A 14,626-nucleotide genomic window follows, 5' to 3' on the forward strand; every position below is an offset into this window, starting at 1 on the left:
TGTTTGAACTTCAAGCCTTTCAGCCGACTCCTTTAAGACCTCCAACAAAAGAGATGTATCTATCTTGCATCATGTTTCGCTCCTGCAGAATATATTTATACCAACCAAAGAAGAGAAACAATTGGAATAATTGTTTACATGGTTAATATTTTCCTATTGATCGGAATATCAAAGCTATATAACAACCCTTAAAACCCTGAAATTCATTCAGATCAGGCCGGACCAGATCAGTCTCTTCATGATCGAGGTGTTTACATGTGGCATTTTTTTATTCTGGTTAGGCAATTATTCTTATCACTAGTGGAATATTAGGGTCCATGTAAATGCAGGTAAAAACCTGCTGCCTACATTACCCACAATGAAACTCAGCCACTGAGTGACATCACGAGAGACTATTTATCAGATTACATGCAGCTTCCTCTGGAGCCACAAAAGGCTTTCTACAACTTCTTTCACCTGTAAACACACTTGAACGAGTAAAATTGGTGGTTTCACTTTGACTCTTAAAAAAAATCATCAATCTTTACTTTTCAAACAGTCAATTTAATGTTTTTAAATCCTTAAAAAATAGCAGCAAATAACAGGTCAAATTAAAAATAGATTTCTAATATATAAATACATAAATAGGTATAAAATAATATGAATTGGAAATGGAAACAACAAAACAAAAAACAACCAAACAAAAATAAATAAATAAAAAACAGAAATAGTCATGTCCTATGAAATGCTTGTAACTGAAAACAAATAACAGGCTAAAAACTGCACTTTTCTGAATTATAATGCTTCCACTGACTGATTGTAAGTCATGACCAATGATAAACTCATACTACCAGGTGTGTGCTCACCTGTTTCTATGTTGCAGCTACTTATTGTAAGTCATGACCGATGATAAACACTTAATACCAAGTGTGTGCTCACCTGTTTCTATGTTGCAGCTATCTAAGATCTATTCTTCACCAACTTTAGACACATCTGGAGCTCAGCCAGTAAAGCTGTAAATAATTTGGTCAATAAAGTGTGTAAACTACTTTTATCTACCCAAAATATCACATTGAGCAGATTGATAAATAGCAGCCCTGGTCCTTGATCAAATACAAAGTAGTTGCTTTTGTGTTCCCAGGCATGGTGCTACTGATATAATGGAAGAATTTGAGTATTCACAGAATAAATAGTTATTTATTGATCACACTTGACCTTCTCTCTGTGTGTGATACATTTCACAACACACTGCTTTGTGTCCTATAATAACACTACAACATCTTTGTAAAGTAGATCAACCTCTCTGGAATGCACAGAAGAATTTAGGACAATCACTTCAAGAGACACAGGAAGCATTTTTTGCAATGCATCACAGCAACTGTAGTACACAGCATCTTAATCTAAAGGAAACACACACACCGAACTCTTTTTTTTCATTGGCTGTCCACCATCATACGTCCAGGTGAATCCTCTGGTGGCGTTTCAGGTTACACTTCTGGGTGAAGCGTTTGCCACAAGCCAAACAACAGTACGGTCTCTCTCCGGTGTGGACCCGCCGGTGGGCCTTTAGGTTGCTCAGCTTGGTGAAGCTGCGACCACAGAGGGAGCAGCAGAAAGGTCGCTCGCCTGTGTGAGTCTGCAAGTGGGCCTTTAGGTTGCTGGGGTGCGGAAAGCACTTCCCACACTGGCCACAGCGCAGGAGGTGTCTGGGGCCAGTGTGAGGGAGAGAGTCTGGGTGGGGTAAGGGGTTGGTGTGATGGGAGTTTGCAGACTGAAGTTGGGTTTTGATGCTGACCCACGGGGCACCAGTTCGGTTATGTGCTGCTGCCTGCTTGTCACTCAGGTGACCTCGCTGGACTGAGAGTGAAGGAGGAGCCGCGGCTTTAGATGTAGAGGGGGTTCTGTTGAGGGGATTTACGTTCACAATCTGAGAGTGGGCTACAGACAGAGTTGCGGCGGAGTTGTTCGAGAGTGTGTGGGGGGGCCTTTTCATCGGTCGGTGCAGGTGCTGTATAGCAGCTTGCAATCTGAGACCTGCACCCACTTTGGAGTGCAGCTTCATGACCTCTTGCACAGTGGCTTTATGGGAAAAGTGGTTTTGTTTGTGTAGTACTGAACTCACCCTATGGTGTCTAACTGAACACGGGAAAGATGCCATCCCAGACTTTGTTGTTCTCTTTTCCTTACACTCGCTTTCCACATCAGAATCATCGATAACCTCCTGCTTGATAGTCACACCTAACGCATCACTGTTTTGCGGTCTTACCGTGGGGGACACTGAGGGGGAAATCTGATCTCTACCTGGAGCAACAAGAACATCCACCTTTAAAGACGGATCTGTAGCCATTTGTGTTTCCTCCTGCTCCTCAGGAAAGACATACGCAGTAGAGACCTGTGTGTCTTGCTTAATGACGTTCCTCAATAGTTCCTCGCTGATCTCTTGAGTCTCTTTTGGCTGCGCCTCAATATTCTCAGTAGCACTGTGTGATTCAGGTCCTGCTCCGTCTGGAAAATGAAAGAAAACAAAAGTTATATAAATGACTTCAAATGCCTCTTCTATTGGCAGACATTAACCAAAAGAGCAAGTTGGTTGCTCCCACAGATAATGCTCCCAGCTCAGTATTGTAGACTGAAAACAAAATGTTACTGAAGTCATTTTATAACTATAATTTGAAAAACCGCCTGCATGAGAAGGTATTAACCTTTCTATCTAAAAGCCAGAGTGGTAAATGAATTCCAAGGTCTTCGAGCTACTGGGGAAATTATTAAAACTTCATGCAGAGCACAAGGGAAGTTTTGTACAGCGGTAATATGAAATGCACAAAGTTGGTTGTAATGCAACAGAGCAGCGAGCGGGAGATCAGGCACAGTTTGGCATTTTTCTGTCCAAACCCGACCAAGTCTGGGAGAGTGGTAATCGAGCCCGGTCCAAACACGACAGGCATTCTGTTTTTTTCACTTCGGAACCCGACTTGGGCCCGATGCAGATAATATTAGCGGAAGCACTGAGTCTGTTTTACCCTGTTACAGAGTTGTTACCATGGTTATAGCTTGCCTGTTTACTCTGACTACAGACATTACAGTGCAGGAAGTAATAAACAGCCTATGTGCTGCATTCAAGGCTTTTTGTGCAATTTGGCCACAAAATTCCCCACTAGGGATGCACGATATGGATTTTTTCAGCCGATACAGATAATGCACCCCTGAGGGTAAAAAGGCTAAGACGTAGTGGGCAAAGATGAATGATTTATAGGGCTGCGCAATGTCTGCCAAATTGGAATATGATGATGTCTACAGTGACACATCGTGATGGACGTGATGTTTCCGAATTTGAGGCAGTGTGTCCCCTCAGTGTTGTAGTAAGGCAGCAGTTGTGTATTAGCTCGCCACTGTAGCCGCCGCTGTGCCCACCGTTGTTCTGAAATGAATCTCCAACTGTCTCACCCTGCAGAGGACACTATCTCCCATTACCCCTGACATACATCACTCCACCAGGTTTAAAAGCATCCTCGTCTGTAACTTAGCTTTGTTCAGCCTCATATGCATAAAACAACGTTGGCAGACTAGCCAAGGAGGCTAAGTTAAAAAAACTGTGTATAAAAACGGTGTCTTGGGTTCACCTAACTGAGCTGGTTTAATGAGAAAATAATAAATGGGACATGGAGACGTGAAGTTTGTGTGCTGAGAGGCAACATACTTCTTTTAATTTACTCTCTCCACATATCACAAACAACAACTCTTGCCCTACAGCAACTCTGAGGGGACACGCCACTTTAACTGTGCTCTGGTGTCAGCCATCTGCAATGGACGATGGCATCATTCATCAGCCCAACCCTCATGATTTATTATTCAAAGCTCCGAAAAGATTTATTGTATTTATTGTTAAACTCTTTTTCCTCTCTGAAACACTTCTGAACTTGAAAAACAACGCCCACACCAGTGACGACAAGTGTGGCTCTTGTCCATGTTGCATGGCTCTACACAGGTGCAGCAGCTCTATGTCTACGTTGTTGTTGTTCTTCTCTGCGTTTATTGGCAGCTGGCGGACCAACTTTAAAGGTGCATACCACCATATACCATGTGTAAATGTTGCACTTGTTAAGTCAACTGCAGCATTTGGCTTTGTATTATCGGTTCCATTTAGCGGCTGTAATTTATATATAATATCTGTATCCCCATTACAACACACTGTACCATCAAAGTGATTTTGAAGCTGTTATTTAAGGTAAAAAAGTTTCATAATGTTGCTTTAAGAAGACATATAGCCCCAACACAGACAGTAGGTCAATTACTTATCAGCTATGACTTAATATCACTTATTGTTGCAAGGGGTGTAACAGTACACAGAAGTCATGGTTCAGTACGAGTTTAGTACATTGGCAAAAAAGTAAAAAGGAATCCAAGATGCAGGAGACTAGGTTTCTTTTCATATATCTTAAACTGACAGTAGTGCAGTTACAGTTTGTTCCACCTAGTTAAGACATTAGAATTTTTTTTAATTGCATTTAAAAATAAAATAAAACAAGCAAACGTTAGCAAATTAATAGTTAAAGATTATAAAGAGGCTATGTATCTAACTTATTGTAAAGCCACAGTAAAGATTTTTGTTTTAAGCCCTGATTTTAATGAGCTGACAGTTTTAGCAGACTACAGGTGTTCAGGAAGGTTATTCTACAGGTGGGAGCAAAGAAACTCAAAGCTGCTTCACCTTGCTTGGTCCTGCATTAAATAGTAAACAGTGAAAACACACTCTCACATAAATCATCCTTTTATGAAGGGCTGATAAAAATGAAAAAAAAAACAAAAAAAACAAAAGTAAACGTGTTGTAAAGGCTAATTACTACATTAATGTCTTTGGTCCTGTCTGCTCTCATATCCATATCCAGCTTAAAAAGAGCGGGGATACGTTGCTGGACTGGTGTTTTATTTACTTATTTTTTGCCTCGCTCCAGTGATCAACACATCTGGGTGCTGCTGTCTAAGATATGTTGGCGTGTTCGACGTGTTCCCCCTCACAACTGTCGGACAACACCCAACACACCTTCCTCATCTGATCCACCACTCGCTCTCTGAAACGTTCCCACACAGATGGTTTGAAAGCAGAGGGCAGGTCTCTGTGATTTAGCCATAGCGCATCACGGTGTCTTCTTCTTCGTCTTGATTTATCATGTCTTCTTCTTCTGCTGTTGTTGTTTAATGACAGTTGGAAAACAGCTTTTTGACACATTGCTGCCACTTACTGAATTGGAGTTTAGATCAGAACAGTTATTCCCTCACCCACTGACATACGCTCTCATCTTGTCATCGCAAATTCTCATCATATGACTGTGTGCTGTGGACTATGACGTCCATACCGTTAGGGTTAGGGTTGAATACATGTACCGTTACACCCGCACTGATCAGCGCTACCTAGTTTGACAGTTTGATGTAAACTTTGTGAGCCTGGTGCACTGCTGGACGGACCTGTAGACTGGACGCTACTGAATAGACGCACAACACATCAGAGCAAGGTAACATGTGAGGTCTGACTTTTTACAATTTGGATCGGTAAATTAACAGTTGTGATAGCCCATCACAAACCATGACAGAGGAAATCTGTCCCCAGGTTCCTCTATAAGACAAAGGCCGTAGGTGACACAGCGTAATACTCACCATCCGGGCTACTGCTCCACAGTCCCAAATGCACAGAGGAACATGACGGCTTATTCATATCTTCTTTCTTAATATCCACCGCTGTTAACACGTCTTCTTCTGGTACCTGAACAGCACAGAGAACAAAGGGACTTCTAAGAAAGTGTTTTCATTTTGATTTGTTAGTTGAATGCTCTGTGCCAAATTTTCCTTTCAGACCAGATACTCATAAACCCTTTCAGAACAACACTGTTGTAGCACCAGTGACGGAGTACTTCTGCTCTGAGATGGTCTTGAGACCCACCTGTGTTTCAGGGCTGTGAGTGGCTGTAGGATTGTCCGCTACCTGTGCCATCTCTGGTACGACTTCCTGTCGGGTACTCGTCCACTTTTCCACAGAGTCACCCTCTTTTTTCACACCGCAGTCCCTCAAAATGTCTGAAAATAAGGAGTATTGAAGATGCATAAGAGAATATGGTGTTTATATACCTGATTGAATATCTCTCTGTTCCTTCTTACCATCCTGATGTTCTTTGGGGCTCTGTCCTGCAGTGTCACAAGACAGCTCCACATCATCCTTGGCACATTCGACACACTTCCCAGTCTTCCCTCCCTCCTTCCCCTCTTGGTCACTTAATTTACTCTCAGCCCACTGCAGCTGAATCCTCAGGGTCTCCACCTCCTGGTTCCTGCGCTTCACCTCCTCCAAGAAGCCGTCCTCCACCAGCCTGGTGACCTCATACATGGCCGTCTTCACCACAGTCTCCATCACATCCGAGAGCTGGGTCTGGAAGGTGACAATGAGGGTGTCCAGGTCCGACATGATGCACTGTGTCGGGGTCCAGTGTCTAATAATTGTGTAGTAACAACGTACGTGTGTGAGAGAGAGAGAAAATACAAACGAGGGGGAAGGTGTTGTTTTCTTTCTTGAAAATGCTACCACAGGTTGTTTAGATTGTTCACCATTATCGCAAGGCAGTCTATATTCGACTTTACGTCTACTTATTGTTGTGGATAATTAATGTAAGGAGAAACAGGCCAATATTCATTGGATTCTGAATGTTAAATGGCTGGACTTACGATACTCTTCGGCCTATTTAATAACACGAGTAAGCTTCATGTCAGCTAGCCAGCTAACGTGACTCCTTAGCTTGACGTTAGCATTCGTATGCTAAGTAACGTAAACGGCGTCACACCGTTAGCAAAGCGTACACAATAACAAATGACATAAACCATAGTCGAGCCTAACGTGTTGCTCTATTTACACTTGGGTTTATCTATTACTCTAATAGCGACGGTTTATGTGAGCAAACGCATGTGCACTAATCATTAAACCATGCTAGCCTCCAAACAATCGCTTGTGCTCCTTGTTTTTGCTCGTGACGTCATTCTCAACGTAGTACGGTGGCCTCACCGGAAAACTGTGAATAATAACAAAACGCGTTTTTATAAAGTGAAACCCAAAGGTTGCGCCAAGCGGCCGCTGCTCACTGAAGCTTATTGTTTCAAATAAGGGCACGTTTTAGCTATTGAACTACACACACTGGTCCTACACGACCGCTCTCTCCTACAATGCTCTATTGAAAGTGAGAGTGATACTTCCATATAAAAGCTAGAGGCTTAATATTTTGATAATAGCTTAGCAATATATAAACTTTTCACTTGATTATTTCCCTCAGATTCCCTCACCAAGTACTACATTTAGTAGTTTGTAAGTAACAATTGCCAGTGGTCGACAGAGACATTGTAGATGAGGCAATTTAGTGCCTGAGAATATACTTTTTTTGTTAATTGTGCTTTGCCTAACAGCAATAAATAGATAAATGCATACTTTTGGCCTATATATGCTAACTATTTAGGAGCAGTGTACAGTCAGCACTGTGACCACCTTCCATCCTTCAAAAGAAAAGGATTGTTTCTGGTCAAACCTCTTTTGAAAGAGAAACCCCATGTAAAAACTTTGTACCCTTAATGATCGCATGACTCATGTACTAAAACTGTGCTATTTTCAATGTACTAACAATGTACCTAGTATGCTAATGATATGTCATTAGTGCTACTAAAGACATACAGTAAATACACTTTAGTACAACTGACTGTACTATTTTGAGACACCATTATGGTGCACTTACGTATACTTGTTGTGTACATATTTTTGTACCAATGCTGAACTTTTAAAATAAATTTACTTTTTTCTTCAAGTATACTGAGACCCGTTTTTAAATAACTATACAATGTCTAACATATAAGAAATATATTTGTAGTTCAATAAAAATGTGTGGAAAAGACTTGTTTGAATTTTGAATTTGTAATTGATTTCAAGCGCACTTAACACAATAATGTACTTTTACAAACTACATTAATAAGTAAAATTTTTTCAACTGCTTGTTAATGGTGTCTCAAAATAGTACAGTCAAGTAATTGCATTTCAGTGTGTCTTTAATAGCACTAATGTTACACCATTAGCATACTAAGTATGTTTTTTGTATGTAGAAAACTGCACATGTTAAGTTCATTACTAAAAAAAAAATTAGGTATAGTTAGATTAAGTGTAGTTCACTTAAAGCAGCATTATGTAGAAATTGGCATTTTGTGTGATTTGGCGCCACTGTTGTAGATACAAATCCCAGGTCTGTAACTATTTGTCAGATGTAATGTAGGTGCTAACTACAAACAAAACTCATTACATCATAACAATGTTATGTGTTGAAGACTTGTATGTTGAAGTAAACATGTGTGTCACGCTGTGATCCTACCCTCACTGAAGTTACATAGTGCAGAAACAAGTGATGGGGGGCGGGTGGGGTATAGCTGCAGTAGAGGAGGCTGCACTCAGGACCGCATTTCTAGGACCCTAGATTTTCGCCACAGCGCCACCTACCGAATTTGACAACCGCGGAGATAGAGGGCAAGACATACGTACGCACGTAGACGAGAGCAAGATAGACAACAAATAAGTGTGAGCACTGAAAGTGAATAAAGTTTTATTTGACAAACAACTGAGGACAGAAGGACGACCATTCAGGTAGTAAGTAGAGCTGTTACCCACTTCATATAAATAATGAATCAATGTAATATTTGGGTGGAATAAACCTTCAGAACTGAACTAGGGTCAACTAGGGTCCTGAAAGTGCAGCCTCCGCTACTGCAGGAACATAGTATTGCGAGGCGGCAGAGTGGCTGAGACAGAGACACCGTTCGCCCTATTACAAGACACTGTACCGTCAACATGATTTTGAAGCTGTTATTTTAAGGTATAAAAAAAGTGACATGTTGCTTTAAGTTAAACTTCCCAGTGCTGAATGCACACTGGAATGCCTCGGGTCCTTTTTTTAAAGAACCCTACATAGATTTCTCTTGACACTTACATAACTTTTGATCATGATTCTCTTGATGCGTCTCTACTGTCATACTCCTCCACACTGACCGGGCCTCTATGCCTCTCTTCTCACTAGGTGCAATTCATCTCGTCCCTCTCTTCAAGCTTATGCTCCCCCTATGATATAACCTGCCCTTTGGCAAACAAGTCAAACTACTGAACACTGTTTAAATCAAACATATTACTCAACATAACAAATCAAGCTTCATGCAATAAACTATAGTTGTGCCAGTGGTTGCTTGGCTGGCTATAACAAAGGCATTTTTCCATCCCATTCTCCTTTTGCCACGTGGGATTCACTTGAATTTAATTGTAGGCTTTAATTTAAAAACGGACAATTGCTATGAAAATATACTTGTGAAAATACACTGCCATACTGTGTACTGCCATACAGTTTATTGGAAAATAAAGGTTGGGTCCTTATACCTTCAGGAGAACGTTGTTTTTCGCAGGTCCAACGACTATTACGTAATTTTGCGTTTTGTAAGTAGTCAGTTCATTGATTAATAAATAGAAATGCAGGAACAGCTTGTGATAATCAAGGATTGAAACTCACAGCTTTGGCTTCAATGTTTAATTTAGAGAAAAAAATTGCAGACACCATTTGAAGTCTTATTTTGAATGTGAAATGAAATCCTCACAACAATAGTGTTACCCTGCCTTTCTTCAATTTTACTCAAGGTCATTTTTCAGTCACAAAATATGCAGCAAAAAAAAAAAAAGGCAACAGATGGGACATACTTTATCAAACACATGAAGCATGTATGTTATCTTTGTCCCATGTTTTTCATACTACAAAAAAGCTCTTGAAAATAACAAAGTACTTTGAACTGAAGAGTAGAACGAAAATAATCATGATTTGAATGGCTGATAAATGGCTCATAAATAAAAGCATACATTTTTATATCATCTAATACAACAAACAACCTTAAATGCTCTGAGGCTCTCTCCCAAGCCTAGCTTTATAGATCTGTCATGTGTTTGCGTTGATGTGATTTCAGATGATCGAGGCGTTTGAAGCTGAGGCCACACACGGTGCAGCAGTATGGTCGCTCCCCTGTGTGGGTGCGCTGGTGAACCTTCAATATGTCCGCTCGTGTGAAGCTCTTATCACACATGGTGCACCGATGAGGTTTTTCCTGTGTGTGAATTCTCCGGTGCAACTTCAGATTCCAGAGACGGCTGAACTTGTTCCCGCATACTGAGCAGCAGTAAGGTTTGTCCCCTGTCTGGCCACACTTGTGTGATTTTAGGTCAGAGAAGGAAGGGAAACCTTTACCGCAGTGGCTGCAGAGGTGGAGCCCCTGCCCCGAGTGAATCCTCTGGTGGACTTTTAGGTTACAGGCTTGAGCGAATGTCTTTCCGCACTGGGTGCAGGAGTACGGTGGCACTTGTCCGGTGCCTTTGTGTGTCTGTTTATGAGCCTTTAGTGAGACTGAATCAGAGAAGGACATGGAGCACTGGTTACAGGTGTGTCTTCTCCCACCTCTACCTCCTGCCTGATGCTGCAACCTCTCACCCAGGTTTAAAGTATCACTGTATGCAGCTGTTGGACCATACATATCCGCTGTGCTTTCCAAAGGTGGGTCGGTGCGAATGCTCTGCCCTCGAAGGTTCAGCCTGCTGCCTGACTCACCAGACACATGTTCAGGGTACAAGATATTCGGGTCCTGTAGGTATCCTTCTTCATTGATCAATAAACAACTGAACTCTCCACCCACGTCGATGTTAGTCCTTGAGGGTGAGCCTGCAGCTGCACCCACCGCACCCCTTCTACTCCTTGGAGCGCCTGTTTGGTAAGCTTGATGCTCAGCTCCTTCTGGTGCTTCCACGTCGCCCTCGTAGTGCCCCATGTAACTCAGATCATCACCCAAGTGGGATGGTGATCCTTGTAACCCATCCAAGTTACCCATGTCTATCATATTGCCGTCTCCATAGCCAGTCTTGTCAAAGCCACCCAAGTCTTCCATAGCATATCTGCTCTGGAAAAGTGGTTCAGATGGGTCACCCGAGTGTCCGTCGTGGCCCGACTCTGGTCTCTGGTCAAAGCCAACTTCCCAGTTCACGTGGCACTTTGGGAGCTTCTGGTCAGTGTAACGTTTACTGGGCCCCGGCTGACCTGACGATTCTGTTTCTGACCAATGAGAGGAGAAAAAGATTTTCTAACAGTGATGGATACATGGTTACATGGACTACAATGACAAATCTACTATACTAAAAGTGGAATGTTCATATGGTCGATAATGTGCAACATCTGGTTTAAGAGCCCAACTGATACTGGATTATCGGGGCCAATGCTGATATCAAAAACTTGTGACAGTTACTTTAAGGTTTAACATTAACTTTACATAAACAATGAACTTCACTGGGAATTTTAATAATTGTACATTTTCCAAACATCTATTCTCTGCATTCATTTGTAAAAAAAGAAAAAAAAAAAGGTTTTCATATAAATCGGACAACATATTCGCCAACCAGCCAACCAATATATCAGTCAGGCTCTACTTATATGTGACTGAAAAATTAAGGATATTAATCTGCTTAAAATTCCCTTCAAAAATGCTTTTCTCCTGAATCTATATGAAGACACTGACCTTCCAAATTGACTCCCCATCTCTCTTGGGGCTCAGTAGTTTCTGGAGTTATCCGCAGGGCTTCCTCCTTGAGCAGTCTGTCCAGCTTTTCACCCTGCACACCTGGGGACTGGCAGACAAAACATGCAGAAAGACACCATTATTACAGGAAGTTAAGCTTTACTCACCTCAGGGGAAACCATAAGATTGTCATTGCATCAACAGGCTGGTCTGATTGAATGCTAAAGCATTTAAAAGTTACACAAAAAAGAAAACAGAAAATACTGTAAATATCACAGAGATTGCTTGAGTCGTGAGAAGTGTACAACTGAATTGCCACTGACTGTGCTGACACACATTTTTAACAATTAAACCTAATTATTGAAGCTTAAGTAGTGTAACAAACTGTCAGCTACCTGTGGTGCCTTCATGGCACTGGGGGCCTCTTCTGCTTCATGACTGCATGTCTCACCATCAGTGCCCTGGGAGTTGTTGATCTCGTCTTGCAGCACTCTCTCCTGTTTAAGATTTCTCTCTGCAGCAGAAGATATGGATTCATTTTTCTTTTACTTTGTTGAGACTTTCAGAAATTTGGATTATGCCAGACAAGCTGTATAGAGCCATTTTATTTATATTTTCAGTTATTTTTTTAAATTGTGAAACAAGTCCCCATCTACTTCAGTTGTTTAGGTGAACGTTGCCATGCTGTTTTGCTGTGAAGCTTCAGACATGTTTTGTGGACTGCAGAACTTCACCCGACTCCAACTGACCAAATCGGCATGAGGGTGAGTAGATTATGAAACAAATTTCGATTTTGGGTTAACTCATCCTTTAATGTGCCCACCAGTTTATTGCTGGGCATGTAGAGGACAGTTGGTTCATCAGGGCGTTTTCTCTGAAAAGCTGCCTGCTTCTGATGAAAGTAAGAGCGGGGAAACCAAACAGTGACGCTGGAAGACTGCCAGACCAAATGTCCACAAATTGAGACAGGTTCTAAGAAGTCGGGTCAGCAAAAAAAACACATGAAACGCAGTTTTTGCAAATCGGATGTAAACAAACTTTGGAGATGGTTTTAAATGTGATTCAAATTGGATTTCTACAGATGTGTCTCAGTCCAGATGCTCTGGCTGCTCACATTAGATTTAAAAGTGTCTTTTGCGACACTCACAGTGTAACACACAACGACAGTGTCAACTCCAGAGTCATGGAAGTGCATCAGAGCGACTGAGCAGAATCCATGCTGCCGCTAGCAGAGCGGTTCATTGTTGATATAAAAATATCGATTGAGAAAGTTTTAAAGCTGTTGCAGAGCAACTTGGTTCACTTTAAGGACCTCTTTGTAAGAAAAGTTGATTTTTGACACCCAACTCACCCCAAACAATGACACTTTGGGATTGTAGGGCAGGTCGGCTGTCATCCCAAAGCGTGGGCTCTAGTTAATCTATAAATATTATTTACATGCCATTAGAAAAACTGCAACTGATGTTTATAAACCTTGACAATTACTTAATATGTGGTTTATAAAGCGTTTAATTCTTTATAAACAGTGAAATAACTAAAGTTTAATGGACTCTAAATTGAACATTCATCAATGATGGTTATTATAAAGTGTACACAGAGCAGCTGTGCATTAAGTCACCCTATGACTGCATCAATATTTGGTGTTAAGCCTGTCTGGATGTACAGTACATGACAGTCTCACCTGTGGCTCTGGGCTCTTCCTCACTGGACAGCCCGGCTCTGCCGCAGTCTGAACATCTCCCCCTCGGTTTGTCCCCCTCTCTTTCCTTCCGTCGTGTCTCGGACCACTTCAGCCTTCTCTTCAGGGACTCCACCTGCTCCCTGCACCGCGTCACCTCCTCCAAAAAGCTGTCCTCCACCAGCCGGGTGATCTCGTACATGGCAGCTTTGAAGACCGTCTCCATGACCCCGGAGAGCTGAGACTGAAACGTTACTATAGCCTCGGCCATTATGCCAACAGCGCGTGGACAGTCTTTTCTTCTCAGTGAACTGAAGAGAAGGCAACTTTTGACTGGCACTTAATGTAGAGGCACTTGTCGGGCACAGCTAACGTTTGGTCACTTTAAACTCAGTTTGTAGTTCAGGCGACGTTTAAACAGGTTGTAGATGTGTGTAAGATGTTTCACTTTTACCGTGTAGTGACCTCCATCACGCCAAACCTAATGTTAAACAAACAATAGGTAGCTTGACATGTCAACGTTAGCTAACTAGCTTGCAGCACTAGTTTTGATATAGAGTTAGCGTCACAGATTCCGACCGCTGTCATTAACTATTATCGGAAACGTAAAATTGCCATATTTTACACGCGTACAGTGTATGTTTACTGCAAACGCTATTAAAATACTTAGCTTTAGGCTAACGTTACAAATCGTTTTCCGTAGAGCTGTCGCATTTCCTCCTGATTCCGTAAACAATCGCACTTCCGAGATTTAAACTACGGGTCGAGAGGTGGGACAATCTTCATCGCTTCAGCTGTTCCTGCTGAAGAATCAGGCTTCCTGGGCAAGAATGGTGGACTGTAACGCACATTAATGGTAAATAATTACTATGGAACACAGGGAATTTAATAGTAAATGGCCAGTGATTTAAATGATTTAATAAAGGTCTCAGAAATAAACTTGAAATTACATGTATTTAAGAAACTTGGCTTAAGACAGCATTAGGTTTTGTAATTAAAGGCTGATGCCATACACAGAGATATAGTGGAGTGGAGGAGATGGTACAATATTTGTCAAGCAACAAATTGGGAAATGATTGTAAATAGAAGTTTCGGGAATAGATGACAGTATCAGAATTAAATTATTTTACAATCCCTGCAAGAGGTTTTTGTAAGTTTTAGTGCTCAGGGTACATCATGGTATAGCAATAGTGATGGAAATGGAGAGTTGATTGAAGAGCTGATAGAAATAATCAAACCAAATTTAGAGTAAGATACTGGAGGATTAGAACGATGGGTTTTCAGCAGTTAAAGCAGATTAGTGATAAAGAAATGCAAAAAACAAACATAAAAAGGTTAATAATAACGATTTGGATTAATAATGTT

General features: G+C 41.5%; 1 protein-coding gene across 1 annotated transcript; it reads right to left on the reverse strand.

Moving 5' to 3' along the window:
• Positions 1 to 577: 577 nt before the first annotated feature.
• LOC311263765 (uncharacterized protein) lies at positions 578 to 14,002 on the reverse strand. The gene is made up of 8 exons (XM_084364061.1): positions 13,265 to 14,002; positions 11,979 to 12,097; positions 11,584 to 11,692; positions 9,961 to 11,123; positions 6,130 to 6,616; positions 5,915 to 6,048; positions 5,632 to 5,737; positions 578 to 2,484 (listed from the first exon to the last, which is right to left on the reverse strand). Exons 1-8 carry the CDS (start codon positions 13,530 to 13,532, stop codon positions 1,430 to 1,432), a joined length of 3,441 nt encoding a protein of 1,146 aa, XP_084220187.1. The 5' UTR covers positions 13,533 to 14,002; the 3' UTR covers positions 578 to 1,429.
• Positions 14,003 to 14,626: the final 624 nt, after the last annotated feature.

The sequence above is a fragment of the Pagrus pagrus genome (assembly GCF_965226575.1).
Source record: "Pagrus pagrus genome assembly, chromosome: 2".
NCBI lineage: Eukaryota > Metazoa > Chordata > Actinopteri > Spariformes > Sparidae > Pagrus > Pagrus pagrus.